The sequence below is a fragment of the Squalius cephalus genome, assembly GCF_949319135.1.
Source record: "Squalius cephalus genome assembly, chromosome: 6".
In the NCBI taxonomy this organism is placed as follows: Eukaryota; Metazoa; Chordata; class Actinopteri; order Cypriniformes; family Leuciscidae; genus Squalius; species Squalius cephalus.
Genome location: NC_137127.1, coordinates 13317825 through 13345743, shown reverse-complemented (window position 1 = coordinate 13345743; position 27919 = coordinate 13317825). Strand labels below are relative to the sequence as shown.

The 27919-nt window shown below is 36.9% G+C and overlaps 1 protein-coding gene across 1 annotated transcript in view; it reads left to right on the top strand.

Moving 5' to 3' along the window:
* cdh13 (cadherin 13, H-cadherin (heart)) overlaps positions 1-27919 on the top strand; it is a 344747-nt gene that overhangs the window by 287717 nt on the left and 29111 nt on the right. Inside the window, exons 9-11 of the mRNA XM_079873426.1 lie at positions 5721-5903; positions 6465-6718; positions 25548-25690. Coding sequence (XP_079729552.1) covers positions 5721-5903; positions 6465-6718; positions 25548-25690 — 580 coding nt within the window. The remainder of the gene's footprint in view (positions 1-5720; positions 5904-6464; positions 6719-25547; positions 25691-27919) is intronic.

Below are 27919 nucleotides of genomic sequence, written 5' to 3'. Positions count from 1 at the left end.
CTAAGAAAGTGTTTGTAAAAAAAAAAAAAAATCCATAGCAAAACTCTATAGCAGAATCAAAAATGCAGTGAACAATATTATCAGCTATATCTTTATAAAGTTTAAAAGACCATTGATGAGCCTGTCAATTATGTTGCTCAAACCCACTTTAAACTCACCTGTTCTGATTTTATAGCTTTAATTTGATTGTAATCATCCAGACATCCAGTTTTATAATGCTACACACAGGGGTCGGGAACTACTTACTTGTTGTTTATATGGCAATGTAGTTCTTTTAAAAAATATGAATAGATGAAATTGGCTTGTTTTAATATTGTTGTTTAATATATAAAGGTCAATTATTGATTTTTCATTAAAGAGTCATTAACATATCTGTGCAAACACATTTTTTTTGCAAGAAATATTTTACATTTATCTATTACTGAATTTATCTCATAATTTGTTATTGCATTTGTTAATTTCCAAGTATTTGAGAACTAAAACAATTGTTAATGGAAAAGAAACTTGAAGTGCTAAAATGCCTTTGAGATTAATTCACTTTGATTTTGGCACACTGACATATAGCTTATATATATATATATATATATATATACTGTATATATATATATATATATATATATATATATATATATATATATATATATTAAATAAATTGGACTGTCACATGCCATTACACTTGTACATTTAATTTATACCCAGTCAAATTATAACTCTAAACAAATTAATAAATGTTTCAAGATAAACAGAATTGCAGTTTTAAATGCTTTAAATTTTAGTCGTGAAACTGAATGATGTGGGTATGATTATCTTTATATTTATATATACCACATACCAAAATAAATGACATTTTACCAAACAACCAAACGTCCAATAAGACAACAGATAGCAGTAGTTAGTAGATCATATTCCCACGTGTACAGTTTTAATGATTTTCTTTCTTTCTTTTTCAGCATTGACACTTTCCAAACATATTCAAATAGTTAAATACTGAAGCATTCTCAGTTGTTTTTACTGTGACAAACTGCATCCCATATGGATTTAACACAAGTCTGTTCTCTTAATACATAATAATTCCATCTTACATGGGACGTTTGGCAACCCTAAATGTAAGACTACAAGTCATAACTTCAAGATACTTTTATGATTCCCATCTGTCCTGTGAAATCCAGCTGGTAATTAATGGACCACAGATACCTACAAGTAGTTCACATGTCCTCATAAATAAAATCAGTTTGTGAACAGTCAGGGATTTCATTACATCTCAGGGGATGCAGTGATATATATATCGTCATGACATCTTCAGACTGATAGTGTCCTTAAGGATGAAGAAATGTGTCGGTTATAGAAATTGCTTAATAGCAAGCAGGCATTCAGACAAGGCTGTTATCTGTATGTAAAATGTTTTCTTGCAAAGCTGTCATATAGGTAAGGGATGCACTTGGCTTCATTACAGTTTGTATATTATCCATCATTACTTGTATGTAAAATTAGAATTATAGCATCCAAAATTATAGTACTTAAAATAGTATGATATGCTTAAAGTGCTTGGATGGTGTACTAAGTATGAATGTAAAAAAAAAAAAAAAAAAACCTGTAATGACTCTAAGGGTACGTTTACACGACAACGATATGCTTAAACCGGAGATGTTTTTCCTTTGAGTTTTCCCGCATACAGATGACACCATTGATAAAAGTGATCCCCATTCAGAAGGATCTATTTAATGAAGTATTATGCCACAATACTGCCACAATACACAATGTACTGTATTTTAAAACATGCAAAAATTTGTACATTCCCATCGCCAGCAAAGTGCATACTTATAATGCATGGCAGAAGAAAACAAATTAGGATGCAGCACTTCATTTTGTGGGTTTGGCATTTAGTTTAGCGCTTAGTTCCATCACTGCTCTCACACACCTGTCTGTAATTTTCAAGTGAGCCCAAGACATTGATTAACAGGTTCAGGTGTGTTTGATTAGAGTTGGATCTAAACTCTGAAGAAAGGAAAATCTCCATAAGCAGGATTGAACTCCCTCGGCTAGTGCAATATGCTTAATTAAATGATGTCTACACTATTTATTATTCCACATATATTTGCTCTGATTAAAAAAGGAAGATGGCAGGTTTACAGTGCAGTGTATTGACATTAACATAATTCTTTAATTATTGTTATTTTATTTTAAATAATTAACATAAGACCTGGAACCAAGCTACTATCTACGAAAGCTTGATTTCATGCATCTCGCTGATTTCCAAAATGCTGTCACGACGGAGCAACAGTTTGCACTTACATCCTCTCTTTAAAGGGGTAGTTCAACCAAAAATGAAATTTGTCACCATTTACTCACCCTCATGACATTCCGTCTTTTACGGAACACAAAAGAAGATTTTTTTTTGAAGAATGTTTCAAGTGTTTTTGAGAGTTTCGAAATATTTTATTTTGTGTTTCACAAAAGAAAGATAGTCGTACAGGCGTGGAATGACATGAGAATGAATTTAATAACAGAATTTTCATTTTGCCGTGAGTTATTCCTTTAAAATATTTTACCATATTCAAATCCATTCTTCAGACCTTCCCTTACAATCAGATTCTGACGGAATAACTGACACCTTCGCCGTCAGACTGTGAAACGTCTCAGTCTGTCACTCTGAGAGGCTGTGAAGAGAAAGACTATGAGTGAGGTTTCCTGTGGCATAAAAGGCACCTGTATTGTCATCCACGGGCACATCAGGAGAGACCCTTCACATGACTCTTGTTCTCTGAAGCCTTTTGGAGTGCCTTTCACCTCGAAAGCTATCCAAGTTTGGCTGCACGTTGAAAGTGTTATTTTCAAGAATCTCGTTAAGCTGTGAAAACAGCATGCGGCTTTTTTCTTCACATTCCCGGTTTGAGATGTGCAATTTGAGACTTGTAAGTCAGGCAGAGTTTCTCGAAAGGTCATGAATGTTGATTTGATTCCTCGAACAGATGTCAAGACGAACGGGGGGTTACAGTATCAGGTGTGAATTTTCTGAGCTATTTGTCACTAAAGCAGTAGCACAGCTCAAAACGAAACTCCAATAATGCCGTCACACTGCGCTACATTACTGATAATGAATGGCATGCCAAATAATCCAAGTCATTCTTGGCTCCTGGGTGTCACCGCACCGGCAGCTCTGTAGGAAGTGATTTATCTCGCTTTGGCCACACTCTCTCTCTCTTTGCCCTGTGTTCTGTTGCTGGGGGGCTTCAACTAGGCGACATCTACCTCACACACACAAATCCACCCTGTGCTCTCAGTTTTGAGGTCTAGCCTCGGGTTGATAACTTCCCCGTTTGTCACACTGTTGGTTGCTTTGTGAACTCGAAGGGATTGGGGTCTTATCAGTGGTATGGCAGGGCCAGGGTATCAGCAGCCAACAAAGATTGAATACATCCATCTGACCGCTTCACTGCTCCAGATGATTAAATGGAACACGAGCGGTCAGCGAAGTGAAGATGCAGAGCGTGAGGCTGTGCGGATGCATTCGTGTCCCTCTGTAAACATTTGTGAAAACATTTGCTTAATTGTTTATTCCACACATGATAAAATCTTGGTTGATAGCGGGAGAGTATCTGATTTTGACAGTGATACGCCTGCGGGGCTCACTGTAGACACAAGGCTCTCATTGGAGCTGAAGTAAAATGTAAGTGATGTAATCGCTTCATGGCCTTCTGCAGACAGGTACAATCTCATCTCCTTTGAGGCACACACAGGTTTTAGGGACTGGTTTTAAGGCCTGTGTTTCAGAAATAAATCAATGAAATCTATTTTCAGGAAAGGATAAAGCATGGCTTATATGTGAGGCCAACTCCAGGAGTCTCTCTCTCTCTCTCTCTCTCTCTCTCTCTCTCTCTCTCTCTCTCTCTCTCTCTCTCTCTCTCTCTCTCTCTCTCTCTCTCAAGGAACAAAATCACTGGGTTCTGTCTTTAAACTACTGAAGAAGTTATTCTTATTGGGAGATGGGCCTTTACAAATGAAAAATCTATATTTTCAGGTGTAATAAAATGACTGAGGCTAAAAGTCTTTGCTTGCATCTACTGCCTGATGTGTCTACAGCAGATTGTGAAAAAAGAACATTCTCAATGTGGTCTTACGCTTTTAGGCTAAATGGCCTAAAAAGTGCCTATTGTATAGTTAGAGTATGATTATGATTAAAAACAGAAAACAATAAAATGGCAAGAAAACAAATCATACTATAAATCATATTAAGTGATGCTTATTGAAAATGTAAAAATGCAGAAAGTGTGTGTGTGTGTGTGTGTGTGTGTGTGTGTGTGTGTGTGTGTGTGTGTGTGTGTGTGTGTGTGTGTGTGTGTGTGTGTGTGTGTGTGTGGTCCTGGTATTCCCTAAGGTATGGGGAGTAATATCAGTTCATTTTGACCTTGTGGAGACATTTTTGTGGTCCCCATGAGGAAACAAGCTTATAAATCATACAGAATTATCTTTTTTGAAAATCTAAAAATGCTGAATGTTTTCTGTGATGGGTAGGTTTATAGGGTTAGTGTAGGGGGTTAGAATTTACAGTTCGTACAGTATAATCGATTATGTCTATGAAGTGTCCCCATAAAACATGAAAACCCAATGTGTGTGTGTGTGTGTGTGAGAGAGAGAGAGAGAGAGAGAGAGAGAGAGAGAGAGAGAGAGAGAGAGAGAGAGAGAGAGAGAGAGAGAGAGAGAGAGAGAGAGAGAGAGAGAGAGAGAGAGACAGATGGCAAGTGAAAAAATTGAGCGTCAGTGTTTGTCAATGTAGATGTGCCTCCTTGACTTTAAGGGTTTCACTGTTAATCTTGGATGGTTCACAACTGTGGCTCTTAACTCAATAGCATTAAGCATTTAGTTAGAGAGAGGGCTTAGTGGCAATATTTCTTTCCCACAGGGGTTTAAACTGCTGAGCTTCCCTTTCCAAACTTCTCTAATTCATCCTGCCACCCAGATCCAGCTGCACCCTCTTCAGGACCAAATGATGACATTTGCATTTGGTCCCCTACACCCTCCCCGCTGGACAGCTCTTATAAAGGCAGCACATCCCTGAGGCATAGAAGGGGTGCTCACTTTACAAGCCACTAAACAGAAATGATAGCAGAGCTGATGGGGACCAGAGCTCATCTGGCCCTTCTAGGAACACTTCATCTCCCCAAACAGGCCTGTGACATTGGGCTGGTTTGGGCAAGGACTATGGAGATTTGTGACACTCTGAATAGAGTGGCTTTCATCCAGTGACAACAACAGGACAAGAGCTGTTTCATACAGGCTTAGCTTAAGCCTTATCTTTGACAAAGGGACAGAAAGAAGAGTAGGAGGGAGGTGAATGTAAGATTGAGATTCTGCGTGTACCAAACAAGGAAGGAAGGAATTGATGCAGCTGTAGGTTGATCAGTGCTTCTTTCATTACTCAAAATGGTGCTCGGTTAGCCAAAAACAATAGACCCTGTCCCCCTGGCTGTGTTAATCTCTGTAAACATAAGAGGCACAATTATAGAGATCTAGTAAAAGCATTCATTTCCACACCCCGCAACTCCTCCACTGCTCATTCTGTCTTATTGTTTAAAGAGATTGGAAAGAAAATATTGATATTGATTACAGACTGCAAATTCAAATAATGTGCCATTGTAAATGTAATAACAAATGCTAAAGTGTTGGTTTAATACAATTTTCTGGTTTATAACATTTGCCAGATCAAGCAATATGTGCTGTAGTTCCAGGCATCTGTGAATGAGGGATCAACCGGCGTGGTAGTGAACCTGACGGTGGACGACAGAGACGACCCAGCCACCGGAGCATGGAGAGCCATTTACTCCATCATCAATGGAGATCCCAACCAGAACTTTGAGATACAGACCAACCTGGACAACAATGAAGGAATGCTGTCAGTGGTAAAGGTGTGTTATGCCTCTTTCAGTCATTTGTTTGGTTCAATTTATTGATTGCATCATATTGGTGAAGACTTTTGAAGGTCCCCTTCTTGGCTTGAACCTTTAAAGTGTAGGTTACCAATTCTTAGATCACCCAGAATTTAACCACTTATCCAAAAGTGATCAAGGATCTTGATTGGTATCTGAAACTTTGAAGGTTCAAGCCCAAGAAGGTGACCTTCATGAGCCACTAATGTAGGGATGTCCAATCTAAAGGGACAATTCTGTAGAGAAGGGGTGTGCCTGCCCTGACACACTTGCCTGCGAGTTTCTAATATTGAGGACCTTTATTAGCTGGTTCTACTGGGTTTAATTAGGGTTGCAGCTAAACTCAGGATAGTGGCAGGATATTGGCCCTCCAGGAGCATTATTGGACACTCCTGCTGTAGACTTTAGCACCAACTCAAATAAAACAAGAAAGCATGTACTAATTGAAGTGTAATGATAAAGAGTAATTTGCTTGGTATAGGTACATGCTGGTTAGTTGATCACTCTTACATAATTCCATTTGTCTTTTGTCTTTCGCAGCCTCTAGACTATGAAAGTGCCAAATTTCACACACTTCTGATAAAAGTAGAAAACGAAGACCCTCTGGTTCCTGATGTTGTGTACGGCCACAGCTCTACAGCGACAGTTTACATTACAGTTATGGATGTGAATGAAGGACCGGTGTTCTTCCCAGATCCTCTGGTTGTCATCAGGAGAGAGAATATTCCCGTAGGGAGCTTTGTGGCCATGCTGAACGCTACTGACCCAGACTACCTACAAAGCCAGAGCATAAGGTTGGTGCTAATGTCATAATTATGACTATGACCCTGTCCCAAATGTGATTCTCTGTCTTTGTTCCTCCAAGTCCACACTTTTGTGTTGTAATGCTGTATAAACTGTATAGCCATCAACTGTGATGTGTAGCAAAAGGCTGTTGAGAGAGCATCACTGGCACAAAAGGGAAGCTCATGAGCACCTTTCTGATTGATATAATTACATATGGGACCAAGTGCACCATTTCCTGAGCCAATATTGACAAAAAATGTTTTGTTTATGTTACACTGTTTGTGCTAGACATGGGAAGAAGAACTTTTATGAACTCTGAAACAAATTTCACAGACCCCTGCCACTTAGACATGTCTCGGTGTAGTTAGTTTTGTCTTACTGTTCTCTCTCCTTATTTCAATACATTTGCTGTGTTCTCAGAGAAATATTTGACATGAGCACACGGCTCTGCACAAGAGAGATTGACCATCTGGGCAGGCATTCATCTTGCAGCCCAACTACATTATTGACTAAGCATTTGGAGCTGCTACTTCTCAGAGTCTTGACAGATCATTACTTTAATATAGCTTTTTAATTTTCTTGAAACCTCATTACCTTCTCAAAGCATAGGCTAATATTTTAGCCCGGTGTGATAGCTCTTATCTAGTATGGTTGGTCAATTGCTTCTAATCTAAATCTCTTAGAGGATGTACATCTGGTTTGTGTTGTCAGTTAGCCTGTGTAACAGGATAAGGATTTTAAAATAGTGTCTTTTTTAGCAATAAGGCTATGCAAGGTTGTAGCAAATGTTGTAAAATCAAACAGTAGCTGAAGTGAAGTGCTTGTTTTAACTCATTTTTTCACAGTCTTTCTCTATTCCTACCTTGTTCATTCCCTCAGCCTTCTTTGCTGTGGATGTGGTGTTACACATTTGCATTGGTAATGTGATCTCAGTGTAAGCTGTGCCATGCTTGTTCAGATCAGGAGAATTTAAACAAACTCCTGTGATTTGCCGTGTCCGCTGAGCATCTTTGAAACTCTCAGAATGAAACTCGTTGCTGTGATCATGTGCTCGGCCATTATTACCACTCTGTCCTGCTAGTTAGAGCGAGCCCTCCTCATCACAAACCATATGAGCTCTCTCCCTTCTCTTTCTCATTCTGTCCTCTCCTCATTCTTCTCTTCTATATCTGTCCTCTCACTGCTTGCCTCACCTCTTTTGATCTCCTTTTCCCAGTAAAAGGCTCTTTGAAGTACCATAGCTTTCACCTGAGGCTATAAGTGGCAGGACTAAGTAAGAAAAAAAAGAACAGGCTCTAGGAAAATGAAGAGGAAGGACAGAGGGAAAGCTTTAGAGGAGGCGACAGAAGGAAGGCATGTGCAGAAGGTTCTTTTTTATGTATTATGTATGCTAGTTTATAAAATCCGTCCAAAAATCGGAGACTTTGTTCTCTGAAATTCATACTAATTGTTTAAACACATTTCTGTGTGTCTCTGTGTGTGTGTGTCTATCTATCTATCTATCCATCTATCCATCCATCCATCCATCCATCCATCCATCCATCCAATAATTCTTTCATTCTGTCTACATTTCCATCTCTCTATCTTTCTATCCATCATTTGTTGTGTACTTTTTTCATTCCCTGTAACAGTTCTGATAATATTAGCAGAACCTGCCCCATAGATTGGCCCATAGCAAGGACAACGAGTACAAAAAAAAGTGAAACCCCACTGATCTATCTGTCTACCTGTGTCCCATGGTAGTACTTAAGGACTGCATTGTAAAATATATGCAACCAGGGTCACTTGATAAAAGAAGAGCATAAAAATTGAGAAATGACTGCAGAATTAGTAGACTTATCAACAACGACCAATAGTGGAATTGATATTGTGAGCAACAGGATTATTATAGTCATTATATATACCTCTGATTTGAAGCCCAGAGAAACATGTGCTTTGCTGTGCACATTGCTGTCGAAAGATGAAGTTTAAAAGCAACTCTGTTGTATTTGTTTCTATTGTATTTGTTTATATTCTGAAAACATAGAAATAGAGAAAAAAGGAATCATTATTAGGTCTTGTTTGGCGTCTGATTCTTTTTTCTGTTTTAATGTATACTCTAATTTTGTTGAATAGTGTACTTTTTCAATTGACAGAATTGTCATTGAATTTTTTCATACAAACATTTTGCTCTCTAGATTTATCATAAAAAGCTTATGAAAGCTTAACCATAATTTACAAGGGACGCTTTTCACGTCCTGCCAGTTGTATCTCCCTATTGATGAAAGATAAAAGGAAAATGGTGTAGAGGGGGATTCAGTATAATTACAGTATTTATTACAGATAGAGTTTGTTTGTTTGCTATTTATCGATGCAATCGGATGAATTACAGGAAATTTCCCTGTTCTAAGAAGGGTCAGATTGTTTAGTCTCTATCAGCGATCCATACATTTAGCTTCATTTTTTTTTTATGTTTTTTGTAAAATAAATCCTGCCACACTTTGAATCATTGAGCTTTTCAACGGCATCATGTTGCAGACATGTTTAAAGCTCTCATTTGAACTCTAATCAGTCTTTATCTGAAGTACCTCTGATTGCTTCTCTAAATTAGTAATTCAGAGGAGCATGTCAGACATGGTTAAGATTTTGGGGTCTCTGATGTGTTTGCTCAAAGGTTTTACAGAGTTTTCTTCCATCCCCATCCGTTTATTTAGCTCTGTCAGGCTTGTCAGGATAAGGTGAGCTGTGCATCATTGCTAGCCTGAGGGAAATCACAAACACAGACACTATCAGAATTAGGGGAAGGCTCGTTGAGTGCAAGCTCCCTCACCGCCAAAGGTCATTAGGAGTGATGCTGAAAATTACACTGGCTAGAATTTGTGAAATAGATGCGATTCTATTTACATTAGCTTATAAAAGTTCTGTTATTGGCACAGTTTTTGTACTTTTGGTACTTTATTAGATTTATTTGTTCATTAATGTTTAGTGTTACAACAGTAAATCATGGTAAATGTTGGATTGAAAAGCCTTCTAACTGTATTGTTGGGGCTCAATGTTTCTCCTGTTTGAGGCATTTGATTTGTGGTTTGTATGGGAGAACTCTGCAGTGATTTGGAACAATTTTCAATGGATCTCACAGCGCTGTTTAGTGGTCACGTGATTGAGACGGTCAGCGAGTAACGGTGCATTCACACGGAGGACGTGTCTGAAGCTTGGTGCTGACGCGACCGTCATAGTGACAACAGCCAATCACATTACTTTTCAGGTGCTGCATTAATGCAATTGGCTGGCGTCTGCGCTTGGGTTTTTGCATAGGTGATCTGATCGCCTGACGCCTGCATTGGCGCTTGAAAAGTTTTAAACTTTTTAACTTCTGCCACAAACAATGCCAGTGACGCTACTCAACGGAACCCACAATTCAGTTCAGCAACGCATGACGTCGCCCGTTCAAAGTAAATGAGAAGCGTTAATGCAGACACCCAGTGTGAATTCACTGTAAATGCATTCGCTCTAAGCTTTTTATGCTTTTTATACGTATTTTGTGCTGATAAATTTCGCTCCTCATTGGCGCATTTGCTGTTTAATGTTTCTCATGAAGTACGCAACAGAAATGGCAACGCTTATCAGTGATTGGCATCAGTGCGACGGTCTGTAACACGCATGCGCAGCATTATTTGCATAGTGCATGAACATTATACCAAACACTTATCAAACTTATGTTTTAATTTTATTGAGCAACAATAAAAAAAAAGTATAATAAAAATTATTTTATTGATAATTATCATTATCGTTCTATCGCCTAGTCCACACAGGGAGACTGAAGCCTGCTGTAGTGGTCGCTCTCCTGCGGAGTACCATCCACATCCAAAATGTAGCGCATTCCCCTAGATCAGTGCATAAATCCCAGTTCAACTCTGCTTCAAAGCTGTCTTTGAGTTAAAAAAGTGTTCAGAACAGCTCTGTATACATAATTCAAAATTTTGTTCCTCCCTTTGGCTGTGCTACAGTTTAAAGCTCTGAGAAAAGGAAGTGAGAGACAGGGAGAAGATGGCTGGAGCTTGCTTGTGTAGGGAATTTATCACATCTCCTTATTTGCCGCATAGTCGAGACCAAGAGTGAACATTCCAGAAGATACTTATTAAAGGAACCGTATGTAAGATTGTGGCCAAAACTGGTACTGCAATCACTTTCAAATTACTGTAGAGCGGTGTATCCCCTCCCCCTCCCCCCTGACTCGAGGTTGCCAGTTAGGCTGCAGGATCCAGCAGGAACGTAGGCTGCTACAAGGAGCTTCCAATGGCAAGTGACGAGTCCTACACAGTAAGTTTTTTTTCGGACTTTGTCACGACGTATTTCGGATTCATAACGAGGTCTTTTAGGTTTCATAACGTTAGATATTTTGTATCCGTCACTTTTGTAGCTGCAGCTGTGGTAACTAGAGCAGAGCTGGCAACCCGGATGCCGAAACACTACTGACTTCGTGATTGGTAGATAGGTGGAGGGAGGAGCATCAGGCCAAAACACAACATGACAACATCAACATCAGTTGAGGGCTGCAACTTCACTTTTAAATGACAATATCCTGGCCGGACTAGGTTGTCAGTGATATAAGTATTTGAAATGAACATGATTTCTTAATGTCTAGTGACATATCAGGGCCATTTTATGATTAATTGAAATACATTTCTTACATACGGTTCCTTTAAAGGAATACTCCACCGTGTTTTCATATTAAACTATGTTTTTCCCTTAACTAAGACGAGTTGATACATACCTCTCTCGTCTCAGTGCGTGCACTTAATCGCTCAGGCGCGCGGTGACACTTTGAAAGCCCAGTTCATTCAATATGGGCCAAGCAGAGAAACAACCAAACACCTCCACGTTTTCCCTATTTAAATACAGTTACTCGCGTAGTGTAACTCGACCTAGGACGGTGACACAAAACAAAACGTTGCGCTTTTCTAAGCGTGTAAAATGGATAACTATATTGTAAGGCGGAATACCATTGCAAGTGCTTGTAAGCACTTCGTCTTGGCGGAGTAATATCTTCACTCGTGAAAAATCCTCTCACCGGCCCCCGCTCCCTCTAGTGAAGATATTACTGCGCCAAGACGAAGTGCTTACAAGCACTTGCAATGGTATTCCGCCATACAATATAGTTATCCATTTTACACGCTTAGAAAAGCGCAACGTTTTGTTTTGTGTCACCGTCCTAGGTCGAGTTACACTACGCGAGTAACTGTATTTAAATAGGGAAAACGTGGAGGTGTTTGGTTGTTTCTCTGCTTGGCCCATATTGAATGAACTGGGCTTTCAAAGTGTCACCGCGCGCCTGAGCGATTAAGTGCACGCACTGAGACGAGAGAGGTATGTATCAACTCGTCTTAGTTAAGGGAAAAACATAGTTTAATATGAAAACACGGTGGAGTATTCCTTTAAAGCGTATAGAGGCACATTCTAAAGCGACCAGATGTTAGATTGCTTTCTCAATTTAAAAGTTTGTTTTTATTTGATAGAATACAGTATAACTTATTATTTGGGTTTTTTAATACACTACCTGTCGAAAGTTTCAGATCACTCACTTTTCCAGTTAATACCTTAGATTACTTTGAAATTAAAAATCACATTAAATAAAAATAAATAGAACAAATAGAAATTAGAGATTAAACAATTAATAATCAATCATTGTGTTAAACAAACAAACAAAAACATTCTAAATGCATAACATCAAGCCTAAATCAACCAACCTGAATTGGTAAATTTTTAAAAAAGCAACATTTTGAACAAAAAGCTGAGAAAATCGCAGTTTTGTCGAAGATGCATGCGGATCGGATTTAGAACGTTGATCAAAACATAGATGGAGTAGATTGCTTCCATCAAACCCCCCAAAGCTTCACAGTTGTTAACCCTTCCTGGGTTGACATTTCATTCGGTAACATTAGGCAGTTTTGATTTATATGCTGTTTAATGTTTGATTATTATGTTATTTTACATGTGCATAAGCAATGCTTCTGTCGCTTGTTTCTGCTGATTCTTCACCTGTGTTTTGATCCAGAGATTCTGTATTCTTTTAGAAGATGTGTAATAGCGCCCCCTACCATATAACGGTGAAACATGGATTGCCGGCCACCGTGTATCATAAATGACGGAAAATTTTGTCAATGGCAGGGAAAGAGTTCATAAAAAGAGAAATGTTCTTTAAGTGTTCCACAGCTGACTTAATTCAAGGTCTGCTGTATGCTTTTATAACAAATATATTTAATGCATGTTAAATAATATCTCATTCTAATAACAGCATAATACCTCATCTGAGTAAAATATCTGTTCATGTTTTAAAGCAGATTTGAGCTGTTTGTGAGCATTTATTGCTCCTTATGTGCGTTACAGTCTTTGTAAGATGAAAAAGTGAATAGATGTATATTTGTCAGTAGTGAAAGCTGTTCAGTGATTCAATGGTTTTGGACACAGGTGCAGTCTATGGAGACATTGTATCATCTATCTGTGAATATCACACCTGTACTACCACACTTGATATTTAACAAATGCTCTTTTATATATCGCAGCCAATATGCTGGGTGATATTTAAAGTTAATTCATAAAATTTCTCACTTTATCAATGTTAAGTTGTTACTGACATTGTTGTTCACATTGTGTATTACGCATCTGCTGGTGCAGTCTGGAAAGGTTGTAGTGATAGTGACAGTTAATGATATGCAGAACATGCTGGAATATGTTGCTTTCCAGACAGGATCTGACCAAACAACTTTCTCGTTTGTGGGTTCAGTTTCCTGTGCACCCTTCTCTCATTAGTACAGTATGTGTTGGAACTGCAGTACTCAGCAAGTGCTGAAAGATGACAGACCGTGTCTAGATGTCAGGCCAGTTTTCCTCTCATTAAAGTAGAAGATCTCAACCTTCATAACTCCAAGGTCTATTGTCAAAGGTCACCCTACACAGGCTATTATTTTCTATTTATGTATTTCTTGTTTTCAAACCTTTTTTTAACAGAAATTAGAAGTATAAACTAAAATAATTGTGATTGATCTTAAAAATGTCAAACCTTTTATAACAGAAATTAGATGCATAAACTAAAATAATTGTGATTAATCTTAAAATCTTTTTTTTTTAAGACAAAATTAGTTGTTTTAATGTGGAATTTGTTGTTCTGGACATTCACTGTAACTTAAACTCACTACTCATTTTGCTTAGCTAGATTAAAACTTATTAAAGGAAACATAAAATAGTAAAATATCTCTGGAGAATGGAAATAAAAACTAAATTTGCCAATATGTTTTAGATCTGCTGACATTTGTTGGCAGGACAAATTACAAATTTGTAAATTTAGTGTGCCAAGGTTCTATGCTGCCAAAAAAAAGTTCTTGATTTTTCTCCGGATATGTCCGTTTTCATGTAGAACTAACTTGATAGTTACCATTTTTAATTAATTAATTATTTTAATATGACATTAATTATTTCAAATGATTTTAAGACATCTTGCTGCCCTATAGTTTGTGTAAATGTATTTGGGTTTTACATGGTATATTGCAGTGACACAAAATCCATTTACATGCAAAAGGTTTTCAGAATCGCACTTGACTCTTCCTGAAGTACATTACGTGGGTCTGTATATATTAATTGTCTCTTTGTGTATATGTGGGCGAACCATTAATTAATCACCAGTTTTAAATGAACTGTTTTGCAGCGTTAAGCTTAAGTTTGCTGTAATTTCTAAGGGTTTGATTAATCACCGGTAATTGTAAATGTGTGCATTGTGTTTATTTGAAGGTCTCTCTGTCCCTATTCAACAATGCAATACTGTTGAATGGCTGTCTGTTTTAATGCAAGCATGCGGCATTCAGAGTCTCTTCTGAGCTGCGTTGAGTTAGGTGACAGAGGGAAGAGTTCGGTTCACGTCAGGTCTCACTTACTCTGCAGTGGTTGCTGAAAAGAATAACTGCACTCTGAAAACCTGAATTAATCGTGATAAATGTGAAGACTCCTGGCCTCTGTGACTCCTTTCTTTACAGAGTTAAGCATTTCACCTCACAGAATCAAGATATGGATTGTTTTCCTCATTAGTTCCACAGTGTCAGCTATAATTCCAAGCATGTTTCTTATCTTATTTACTCGTACAGGGCCGGCAACGTCCTCATGGTTGTTGTTTACACTTTATTGTATGCTGATACATTAAATAACAATTAACAATTGTTAGATCATATTAAAAAAACTAATTAAACACCATGTTACTCGGTTTTATTCACTAGCGTTCAAAGGTTTGGGGTTCAGGACGATTTTTTTAATGTTTTTGAAAAGTCTTATTACCAAGGCTGCATTTATTTGATAAAAAATACAGTAAAACAGTATTTTTTTTTATTTACAATTAACAATTTGATACTTTTTTTATTTTTATTTCAAAGTGTAATTTATTCATGTGACGGCAAAGCTGAATTTCTTTAGTGTCACATGATCCTTCAGAAATCAGTCTAATATGCTGAGTTGCTGCTCAAGAAACTTTTCATCAATGCTGAAAACAGTTGTACTGCTTAATATTTTTGTGGAAACCATGATTTTTTTTTCAAGGGTTCTTAATCAGAAGTTCAAAAGAACAGCATTTATTTGACTTAGAAATCTGTAGTAACATTATAAATGTCTTTACTGTTACTTTTAAACAATTTAATGTATCCTTGACTGACCCTAAACATTTGAACAGTAATATTCTGTACATACATACATATATCAGGTGCAGAATACAGTACCCATTTAATGTTCTTTCAGTCAATAGAATGACTTTGGGGGTCCAAGAGAAATAGGATTCTGGGAGGGAAAGAATCTTGCACGACCCTGATTGTGTGCCACAGGACAGAGTCCTGCACGGGTCAGATTTTGTAAATCCGCACCCGCCCGTACCCGCAGTGCTTAAAGCCGCATCCGACCCGTTTTCCGACAGCAGCACTAATTAAAATCCGCACCCGACCCGACCCGCTTAAAATAGAACCGACTACCCGACCCACAACCGAAATAAAATCAGTTTAGACCATCACATTATAGACACACTTACAAAAATATTTATTGCCAGGTCATACAGAAGTTATTACACGACCATTAACACAAGGACAACTTCAGCCAAAGCTATCAAAAGGCCGGTACATGAAGAACATGGCTAACGTTACCAATCGAACAGACGCGGCTACAACACTATATCTGCCACGCAATTTCGTCTAGCCTACATCTGACAATTTTGCGTTCAAACACGCCCTGCTCACCACACATACTTAACAGTGTTAAATTTGAAAAATACTGTTCGATAGAACGGCTTGGTTTGTTACCACAGTTATCTGCGTTCTTCCTCAGTGATGAAGTTCCACATTTGCGGCTATCCAACATGAAAATGCATGCGGCAAAGCCTTTCACAATATTGTTTTCTTCAGATAACTCCAAATTTCTCCCACACACTGGACTTGATTTTTGATGACGTATTGTCGACAACTTTACCATCTCCACTAGCTCTTCTTTTCTTCAACTCCTCAGCATCCATCACGACGACTGCAAGCAGATCACGTGCGCGGTTATTATGAATTTTTAAAAGTGATAGTAGGTATAGAGACTCCTGGGAGGGCGTGGGCACAAATAAACTGATGTGGATTTTAAATAATTTTTATCAACTTGAAATACAGGCATATTTTTGTAGATGTGTTCCTAAAAAATATGCATATATTTTTACGTTTGCACTTGATTGTTTTAAACCCGTGTTTAGACCCCCGTGTCCGACCCGACCCGCACCCGTATCCGACACAGTTGGATATTTTTCACCCGTTTGAGCCCCCGTTACCCCTGCGGGTACCCAAACCCGTGCAGGACTCTGGACATTTGGCTGGTTTTCATGTAAATTCATAAAATATAGGCCTGTCCTACGGAAATAGACTGCAACAAAACTGTATCTGATCTCTATTTCCTCTTGACATTAATAATGAGCAAGGTGGCATTAGTCTGGGAAACAGTTGTGAGAGACAGCCATTATGTGGTTAAATAATTAAAACTATCTAAAAGGTGCCAACAGGAAAGATTGTGAGTGGCAAGGCCTCTCTGAAGCATGGACAAATTGCTTTTCTCTGACTTAATTACAGGGTTATGATTTTCAACCGATGCAAAGAGCTGCTTTTTGTGCCTTATTATGATAATAAATTAGATTTTATGTATTGCATTGCTGAGGCATGATAATTTATGGAAATGAAGCTGAAGTAGTGGTTCCTGTTAGCTCAGTTTTGCAGTTTAGTTCTCAGGCGGTGAGCTCTTGCACAAGGCAAAAAAAAAAAATGTGAAAGAGATAGAGGATGGATCTATGAGTGTGTGTGGTGTGTCCGCGCGCTTGACTGGTGATACCACACCAAGAGCTTTGATGATTCTCACAGTCTTTGCTTAAGCTTACAGTAATCAAGTGAACGTTCGTCTGAACACATGCTCCAGAATCCTCAGTGGCTGAATAAACTTTGCACAGCTTGGCACATCTTTGCTTATGGGAGTCTCCATTTGAAACGGCATTGTTCTAAGAGGTCCAAGCATTGCGTTGTGTCAAGCTAAATTGCCTCGTCCTTACCATACTTAGGCAGGTTCCAGATACTGTATGTTGACATATCAAGCTGAAATTATGAATGTAAAATATAATAATCATAATATATCATGGTATAAATTCACATACTCTAACAATTATCAACATATTTGTATTTGTTTTTCATCATAATGTCTGGTCTTTGTTTTATATAATATATAGTAACACTATTTAATAACTAACATGAAATAACAACATGCTATAGCAATACTTTTATATCATTTATCAATCTTGGTTTATGGTGTTAATTTCTTTATTCTACGTTTTGCCTATTACATCAGTCATTCAACATGTTCACATGCACACCAATATGCTGATAAATAATCAGTAATGCAAGTCAACAGCGTTTACAAGACTTTATTTTAGATAGATAGATAGATTGATTGATTGATTGATTGATTGATTGATTGATTGATTGATTGATTGATTGATTGATTGATTGATAGATAGATAGATAGATTGATAGATAGATAGATAGATAGATAGATAGATAGATAGATAGATAGATAGATAGATAGATAGATAGATAGATAGATAGATAGATAGATAGATAGATAGATAGATAGATTGATTGATTGATTGATTGATTGATTGATTGATTGATTGTTATGAATCTGTAATCTACTGCTATTCCTGCAGTTCTCGGTTGTGAAATGAATTTTCTGTCGAATTTGAACCACTGAATTTGTGGAAGGGAATTTGTAAAGCGAAATAAATTGGAACGAAAATTGCCTGTTGAATATTATAGGTTGTATTTTTAAACCGAATCAATATTTTTGGAAGTGAAATCTGAAAGGTAAATTTGGATTATTTAATTTTTAATAATGAAGATGTGTGTGAAATGTTGTGAATCGAAATATTCACAGCTTAAATATATTTCAGCCCATAAAAAATGCAAGCCCTAAAAATACAATGCATTAAAATGTAACCACGGTTAATGCAATGCATATTTATTTTCCAAGTAGTGCAATTCAACAATTACATTTTTTGTTTAAAAAAATATTTGGCATTGTTTAGTTTAATTGCTTTAAAATAGGAGTAGCTAATAACTTGACAAGCAACATTTTCGAAGTAGTTTCCCCAACCTTGGAGAGTGTATGTGTGTTTGTGTGTGTACTGAACCTGTGAAGGCTGTCAGAGGGTTAAGCAGCGGAGTGAGATGAATGGATGGCGAGCGGCAGTGTGAACTTTAACGAGGAGTTAATGGACAGGTTGGCAGAACGGACTGCACCCACAGAAGGGGTCTGATTCCCTCTGAGTCTGACCATGGCTGATTGATGGGCCGTCTCCCCTTGTTTATATTTCCCTGCCTCCCTGTCACATTTATTTCCTTTGTACAGCTCTTTCTGCCAATATGGAACCGAAATATCTGCAGGGGTGACAACGGCAATTTGTCCCAGACATGAGAGCGAAGGGAAAGTTTATGGCGCAGCTGTTTTTCATCAACCTCTGCATCTTTGTGCACGCATCTGATCTGGGGTCCGGTGGATGCACATATGGGAGTTGAGTCGAGTTAAGCCATGTGACTGAATCCCATCGAGAGATGAACTTAGAACGAGAATGATGCTGAGTTTGGGAAAGGTGATTTTCGCTCAGAAAGTGGTCCAAAGCAGTTCCAAACGACACTGCCATTGAATTACAATGGCTAAAAGTAATATCCTAATGGGGGCATCCATCCTATTTTACAAACACAGGGCAGTCAGAGCATTAGTATAAGTGTGCCACTTGCTTGTCTCTGCTTGATATGTGTTTGCTGATAAAGAGGTCTGTTTTCTGGGCCATAGCATGCAATAAAGCTCAACATAGAACAGAACATTAAAAATTTAAACACATATTAAAGAGGACCTATTATGCTTTAGGTCTTATGCAACTTTATTCAGTGTGTAATGTTGCAGTTTGAGCATGAAAATGAGTTATTCTCTATATCAGTAAGCAGTGTTTCTAAACTCCCTGGAACTTTCACGTCTCTCAATATTCCTCATTTAAATATTTCTCGCCCAAAGCATATGCAAAAAAAGGGACAAGGCCTGACTGAGTTGTTGTAGTGTGTTGTTTCTGAAACAAGCTGAAAGCGGTTGACCAATCTTAACCCAGTCAACCAATCAGAGCACATTGTGCTTTTTTTTTTTTTTTGAAGGAGGGGCTTCATAGAGACTGAAACTAAACAGAATGTTGACAGACTGGGAAAAGAGGTGCTGCAACAATGTAAAATATGTGAAAAGTGTTTTTTGAACATTCAACAAAATTTGGAACCTATTCTAGTAGACCCCAAAAGAGGGCATAATATGGCTTCTTTAATACTGGGACGAAAAGGGTTTCACATCAAGTGTAAATTTTTAGCACAACAAAATAATGTGTATGAACAAAATATTGTACTGCACCGATATCTACAGTACATACTGTATACACACATATTATTATTGGGAGGCTAGGTCATTTTTTTCCAATACTTTGGTGCTGATTAATTCAATTCAGTTCACTTTATAAATGTTAGACTTTTTATCTTAAAATTCTGGTTCACAATTACGAGCTTACATCTCTCAATTCTGACTTTTTTTCTCAAAATTGCAAGTTTAAATCTCGAAATTCTGACTTTATAGCATGCAATTGCAGGTTTATTTCTTGGAGTTGTGACTATAATCACAATTGTGAGTTATAAAAATCAGAATTGTGAGGTACAAACTGCTGTCTTTTTCCCCCTTAGAATTAGGACTTTATAACTCGCAATTGCGAGTTTATATTTCACAATTCTAAAAAAAAGAAGAATTGCGAGATATAAACTTGTTGTTAGTTGACGTGTAGTTGCAAAGTTTATAGTTAGTAGAATGTTTAAAGTGTGCCGTCGAAATAAAGTGTAAACGATGATTTTATTTTATTAATCGGTTTTTTTTTTTTTTTTTGTAAACTAACTTTTTTTGCAATTGAGCTGTTACTGGCACAGGTGTTTTACACATAAAAATACACCTTTCATTATTTGCATCATCATTATATGGATCTTTATTATAGAAATAGTTTTAAATCAAGCCACAGGCCAGCGTGTGAGGCAGCAAAGATTTCTCCTCACATAGATCCTTTCCGTGAGCACAAACAGGGATAAAAGGACCAGAATTGATGTACGGAGCGGCCCTCCTGCAGCAGAGAAGCTCTCCCCTGTTCTCTATTAGAAGGTAATGTGGAGAAAAGCCCCTCTGGCCTCCGCCCCCTCGCAGAGATAGAGGAGCATAAATATGCACCGCACCCCAGGCCCTCTCCAGGCCTGACACATCATGAAAGGGTGTAAGGAGTAAAAAGTATATAAAAGGTGTCTCAAGGAGTGGAATTTCTTACATTTTAGATTGGATGAAGAATATCTTTGTTTTCTTCTTTTTCTTCTTTTTCTTCTTGGTTGGAGGTGGAGGTTTAAAGCTACTTCTCTACAATGCCCTAACCCTGGTGAAGTGAGGTTGTGTGTATTTGTGAGCAGTCGCTATTGTGCGATTGTGGCTGAAATATAGGTTTCTTGTCTTCAGTCCAGCTGTCAGGCACATTAGCAACATAGAGACTTTAATGAGCTGCTAAACACATGACAAGCTAAATACACATTTTTTTCGTTTTTTTTTTTTCTTCTTTCATGTCATATTTTGGCCATTTTTGTTTTATGACTAAAATGCCATCATTTTAATCAGCAAAAATAAATGTTATTTAAACCAAATATGCAAACGTTTTATATATGAATTTACAGTACAATGTTTTTAGAAGAGATATCTAGTAAGAATATGATTTTTCTTCTAAAAGCATTGTACATTAGTCATTGTTAATATCTTGCAGTTTTATATTTTTCCTCCTCATGGATTTGTCAACAGTATGTTTTAATTAAAAGCATTCAATTTAGTCAACCGAATTCCTTTGATGTAAAATATATATTTTAAGTATACCCCTGAGATTCACTTGAAAATGATAACTCTGTCATTATTTACTCCCTTGAATATTTGGTTTGTAACTAAAATGTATTTTTGTTGATTCAAAATGACATGCATGCCATTTATTTAGATTAAAACCAAAATGAACAAATATGACAAGAAATATTCACTATATTTAAGAATATTTAACTCAAGGGGGGAAAAAATCACTAAAACAAATGAAAGGTTAGGAACAACATGAGGCTTAGTAAATGTAAACTATCCTTTCAATATTTCAATAATTTAACAGCACATTTGCATGTTCACAGTTCTCTGAAGTCAGTTAATGATCAAAACATGAAGATAAACAAATACAATATTTAATATTTTTTAGTAAGTGTTGTACTGTTTTTTTATTTATTTGAATTTGACATTTTTATGATTTAACTAATGATCTTTTCATAAACTCACAAACTCCCTGCAGTTTCCTCACGAATCCCCAGGGATTTGCAAACTCCAGTTTGAGAAACATTGAATTATTGTTATGATGTGCATTTTCCATCTTTCCATCTTTAGGCCTGTTTACACTTGGTCACTTCATGCAATTTTACTGATCAGATAGCGATCCAATTTGTTAAAACTTCCATTTACAATTGTCCACATAAATGTATCTCTGCAAAACAAATCCAAATCCAATCTTCAATTCCTGCGCTATATGCAAATTTAATGGTGTTCACGTCCATGGAAGCAACAGATATGAGCTGCAATTTATTTATTATTAGCTAATTTCAAGTTCAAAGACAGCAATTGGAGAGAAAGTGCTGGTAAGATCATTTAGGCTCTTTCTGAAATCGCCCCATATACCCTCATTCACTATTCCCTTCGTTAGTCCACAAATATATTAGTCCACTGCCACATTTGCACTTGCTGTTTAATAATTATCTGAAACAACTGGGAGCTCCAGTAGTAACATGAAAAGATTTATCTTGAACTCTGTCATGGAAACTATGTATAAACTTTAATTAAACAATTTAATAATCAATTAGAATGGAATTATACCTGTATGATATTACGCTGTAGCCACATTGGACCAGCGGTTTGGAAAATGGATGGACGGATGATTCAGATTCACAATCGGATAACTCCGGTCAGAGAAAACACATGAAGTGACCAGGTGTAAACAGGCCCTTTGTCTTCAGAGATATTATATTAAAAAAGCATTTTCTTTAGTAATTTTGTTGATGAGATTAGATATATACAATTTCAAGAGGGTAGATATTTTTATATGCGTTTCCAGCATGTGTCTTAGAAAATTTTTATTTACTTTTATTTTAAAAATATTTTATTTATAGTATGAATATGGGTAGTGTGAATGAAATTCGGACGTACTACATCCACCATGTTGTTACAGTCACGTGACCTACCAACATGGGAAAGCACACTTCGGAATCTCAGCGGAAGTAGTACGTCATCCGGGGACTTTTCACCTATTGTTTTTCGAATACATTGTATTCAGACATACTCTTTTTGTCATACTGTTTTTTCACAGCCAATATAGTAAGGAAGTATTCAATTTCAGGCGCAGCGTTTTACAGACTAAAATATATGCTGATGAAACTTTTGTGTCTTTTATCCTTTCTCTGTGGACTTTGGGACTGGAGAAGTTCCGACCCAGATTCTCTTCAAGACATCCCAGCTAACAGGGAACGTTCTCAGAATTTCGGCTAACATTCTGGCAAGGTTCTATCAAAGTTATGAACAAATGTTCTTCCGGTAACATCAATAGAATGATTGTGTTATCAAAGTTTGTGATATTTAATATTGTTCTTAAAAAGTTAGCACAAAAAAAAAAAAAAAAAAAAAATGTATACATCGTTCATGGCACGTTTTTTCTGAAACGTTTTAGTTGGATATTCGTCTAACGTTTTATAACGTTAACGTTCAGAGAACTGAACTGAATTTAAAAGTAACATTCCTATATGTTTGAAGAATGGAATATTACCATAACGTTTGCATAACCAAGAATTCCTTTTTGGTTTTTTTTAACTGGATGATTTGAACATTCTGAGAACATTGTGAAATAACATTTTCATAACCTAATAAGAACATTAGCAAAATGCTCTTTAAACATATTTTTTGTTAGATGGGATGCTGGCAAATCACTTTTCTTGAATAATTGCCTGTGTGAGCAAGAAGGTACACAACTTTGGCCAAAAGGACAAGGATTTTGTGGTATCCTTCGTAGTTTTTATCATTTTACCATAGTGTGATAATGTGTGGAAATGAAAACACCTACATCAGCCGAAGTTTTGATTACATGTGAAAGGTCTTTGACAGCTTATTTGTGGTCATTAGCACGTATCGTTATAGATAACATGTTAATTTGCATAATGTGTTTTTAATGGCACGCTAATGACATTGAGAGGAGGCTAATTGAGTGAAGCACCGTGTGTGTATCAGTTTTCTTACAATATTATACTTATGAACAAGTGTCTAGGCCACACCCCCTTTGCAAACTTTCAGGCTGTCTGATTAATGGCAGTGTAAAAGGTCTTAGAAATAGATTCCAGAAATGAAATATCCATTTGTTTTGTGTCAATATGAATTGCCAGTTCATGCAAGTCTCTCAGAGTGTGCTGTCGAAAATAAATGAAGGGTTGTCAGAGCCGTGATGCTGCACAGCAGACAACACCAAAAAAAAGTCAATGGCATTGACTTACTTTCTGTGGGTTTGCTTGTGTTTATGTGTGTTGATTTTATTATTATTATTATTATATACAAGAAAATGTCACACTATTCAGATTTTTGTACTTTGCGAACTTGCATGTGTCTTTGTATTATTTTCAGTTACAGAAGATTTTTTGTATTATTATAAAAGATAATGTCACACTTTTCTGATGTTTGCACTTGGCGTACAAAGCTGCTCTCCTATCCAGTGGCTCAAAGCTATTGACTGCATTTTAAGCCTTTGTGACACACTCCAGGCCAGAAAAAAGTGTCTCTAACAAATGCCAGCTGATTTTACAGGAGAATTACAAACTATCCACTTGCGCATCTGAGTCAGGATGTAAGGTATTTGTACCCAGAGTAGCGTGATGGTAATCTCATGCTAGCTTGTTTCCGGCAGCTTGTCCTCGTGAATCAGAGAACATTTCCCTGGGATGTGTTGTGATGTAATGTTGATAAGATAGAATTGCTTTGTGAAAGGTGCTTTTTGCTGTCAGAAGGGAATAGAAGGGGGCACAATGGAGCAAAAAAAAAGAAAAAAAAGAAGCAGTTTACTTTTTTTGGCCTCAACTGGTCTCAAAATATATGACAATTAAAAAAACATGGTTTAAAAATAATGTATTGCTGCTGTGGGAGAACTTTCTATTTAGTAAAGAATCCTGAAACAAAACAGATATTTTAAACTATTTAAATATTTCACAGTATTACCGGTTTTTACTGTTACTATTTACGCATATATATATATACATATATATATATATATATATATATATATATATATAAATGCAGCCTTGGTGAGCATAAGTCCTTTCTCTTTTTTATTTTTTCCAAAAAATCTTACAGACGGTAGTGTATAAGTTTTAATCAAATATTTTTTATTTTATAATTTGTGTCTTTATTCCCCATTTCTGTTTTTGCTTTAGTGAGCAACTCCAATTTTTTTAACCCCTTAGGACAGGAAAAAGTCTTTGTTGGTTGTGTGACTGTTTGTGTTCTTTTTGGAAAGGTATCCGAGTCAGCAAGACTTTTCAGAAAAAAAATTAAATCCCCCTCCTCTGTTTTGAAAGAGTCTCTATGGGTTTCCTGAAAGCAGTAAAGCCAGAGAACTTGACATTTTATTTTAAGTCTGTAAATCTGTGACTCAATTTTAGATTTCAGCACTACTGCATCTATTTTATCCAATCGCGCATATGCACATGCTTAGTTGTTCTGGGGGTCATGGCTGAGATATCACATGGTTAACCAATTACAAAAGGCTCATTACTCTTAGAGGTGTCGTTGCAGGTCATTCATCCCTCCTACATGTTTCAGGCAGTCTTTTTGCTCCATTTCTTCTTATTTCACTTTCAGCTTACCTTCTTGATAACCCGTCCACACTCTGTAGTGCTAATGCTTGAGGTAATGTTGCTTAAAGGTCAAAAACCTGCTTTGGGAATCAAAAGGTTGAAGGTTCGAACGCCGCAAGGGGGTAATCCATGAGCTGTCAGCATTGTGTTCTTGAGCATACATCGGTTGGTCTAATGGGGATTGTCACTGCAATAAGTGGACAAATAAACTGAAAGACATATAGAAATCCTTGAGTTTTGATACACTTCAAAAAAACGACCCATTCCAAGAGTGTATGTAATGGTCATGTGTGCCCCTCAGGTTCGCTGTGTTGAGAGACCCGGCAGACTGGCTGATCGTGAACCCGTTCAAAGGCAACGTCACCACCAGGGCCATACTGGACCGCGAGTCTCCACATGTTCACAACAACCAGTACACTGCTCTATTCATGGCCACAGATAACGGTAGGGCTTTTTTTTTTTTTTTCGAACACACACACATTTACTTAAATTTTCAAACACACTGAAACATACAATATTGATATATCAATAAAATGTGAATTATTTACGTATGAACACCTTTTAGAAATACAAATGTGTACGAATCCTTATTTATCAATATTAAAATCTAGAGCTGTCAAAAAGTAGCATACTGACTTCGGTACCAAGTCGGTACTGAAATTTTAAAATTGTGGCGCTTTGAGCAATATTGAGCGGAATCGTAAACACCTCTGATTGGCCATTGTGTTCTCGCACTCATCGGATGGATATGTCTGTGATTAAAATGCGCCAAAATGCAACATAAATTCCCAAAAGTAATCAGTTTTATTTGTGTGCTGTAATCCACATCTTTACAATCCATACGTTTGCGAGACCCAAATTCAAGACCTTCATCTCAATTGCTTCTCAGCACTGACCGCAACCGTGAAAAATCCTGTGATCGTTGCAAATAAATGGAAGCCGCCAAGGAAGATTTACAACATGTTTTACGTTAGTGATACATATATATATACACACTTCAAAATAAAAGTCCTTCAACACAAAACTGGGGAAACAGTTTTGCTCTTCAAACAATTTGCTCTTCAATAAGGATTTGTACAATGAAATAGTGGTTTCAAAATCAAGTGCTCAGCACATTGAAATGTTTCTGAAATGTCCGATCAAGCAGCATGATATTAAATGCATCATGCGTAAGACATTTCGCTGTCTAAAACGTGCTCATAATTTGCACTTAACCTTCTATAAATGGTGTGGACACTGTGGGGCATTTATGAAAGTGCCAACTTCAATAATAAATAAATTTTTACTTTTGTCACCTCAACTGTCATCGAAACTAAACACTATCACGGTGAGCCCATTTTATAGTATTCTCTTTTCAAGTCATCAGCCACGGATTATTGTCCCACCACATGAAATTACACGCTTCTGCAGGTCGGAGAACACAGTTGTTACATTAGTGCTCTCTGGGTAGTGTAGTAATTTCTCTCACTTGGCATAAACAACATTTAATTAACCTCTGAATGAGTCACTTCTCAATGTCAAATCTTCTGACAGGGACACTTGGAGGGATTAGAGTAAAAAGGAATGTTCTCTCTCTCTCTCTCTCTCTCTCTCTCTCTCTCTCTCTCTCTCTCTCTCTCTCTCACTCACTCACTCACACACTCACTCTTGGTCTGCTTTTTGTTTGTCTGAAGGAGGTTGGATTTGGCATTTGAGAGATGACAGATCCATTAAAGGAAACAAGCCAACCAAAACACTTCTCAAAAGTGCTCATATTTGCAGCTTTTAAATTTGTGATTTCATACTGTGAGAATTCATGCTTTCAAGGAGGCTAAATGCACTTTTCCTCTCTCTATGTACATCCCTGTGTTTGAAATAGCACACAAATACTACTCGTATTATTTTTTGGGTAACACTTTACAATAAGGTTCATTAGTTTACATTAGTTAATGTATTAACTAACATGATCTAACAATGAGCAATACATTTGTTACAGTATTTGTTCATCTTTGTTAATGTTAGTTAATAAAAATACAGTTGTAGAAGTATTGTTCATTCTTAGTTCATGTTAGCTAACTAATGTTAACTAATAACCTTATTGTAAAGTGCTATTCATTTATTTTTTATTCTTTTTGCAGTGTGCTTACTGTGTGTGGTATCTACTGGGAATTTATTGGGCCTGGAAAACTGGGTATTCCAAAACAGAATGGAGTTTGCAGTCAATTATTGAAGTTGGCACTTTCGTTACGCTTTAATTTACATTTACAGTACATTTACCATTCAAAAATTAATTATGGTAATTATAATAGTAATATTATATTACAATTCAAAATAACTGTTATAGATAAATTCAATGTTATATATTCCAAATAATATATATATATATATATATATATATATATACACTCACCTAAAGGATTATTAGGAACACCTGTTCAATTTCTAATTAATGCAATTATCTAATCAGCCAATCACATGGCAGTTGCTTCAATGCATTTAGGGGTGTGGTCCTGGTCAAGACAATCTCCTGAACTCCAAACTGAATGTCAGAATGGGAAAGAAAGGTGTTTTAAGCAATTTTGAGCGTGGCATGGTTGTTGGTGCCAGACGGGCCGGTCTGAGTATTTCACAATCTGCTCAGTTACTGGGATTTTCATGCACAACCATTTCTAGGGTTTACAAAGAATGGTGTGA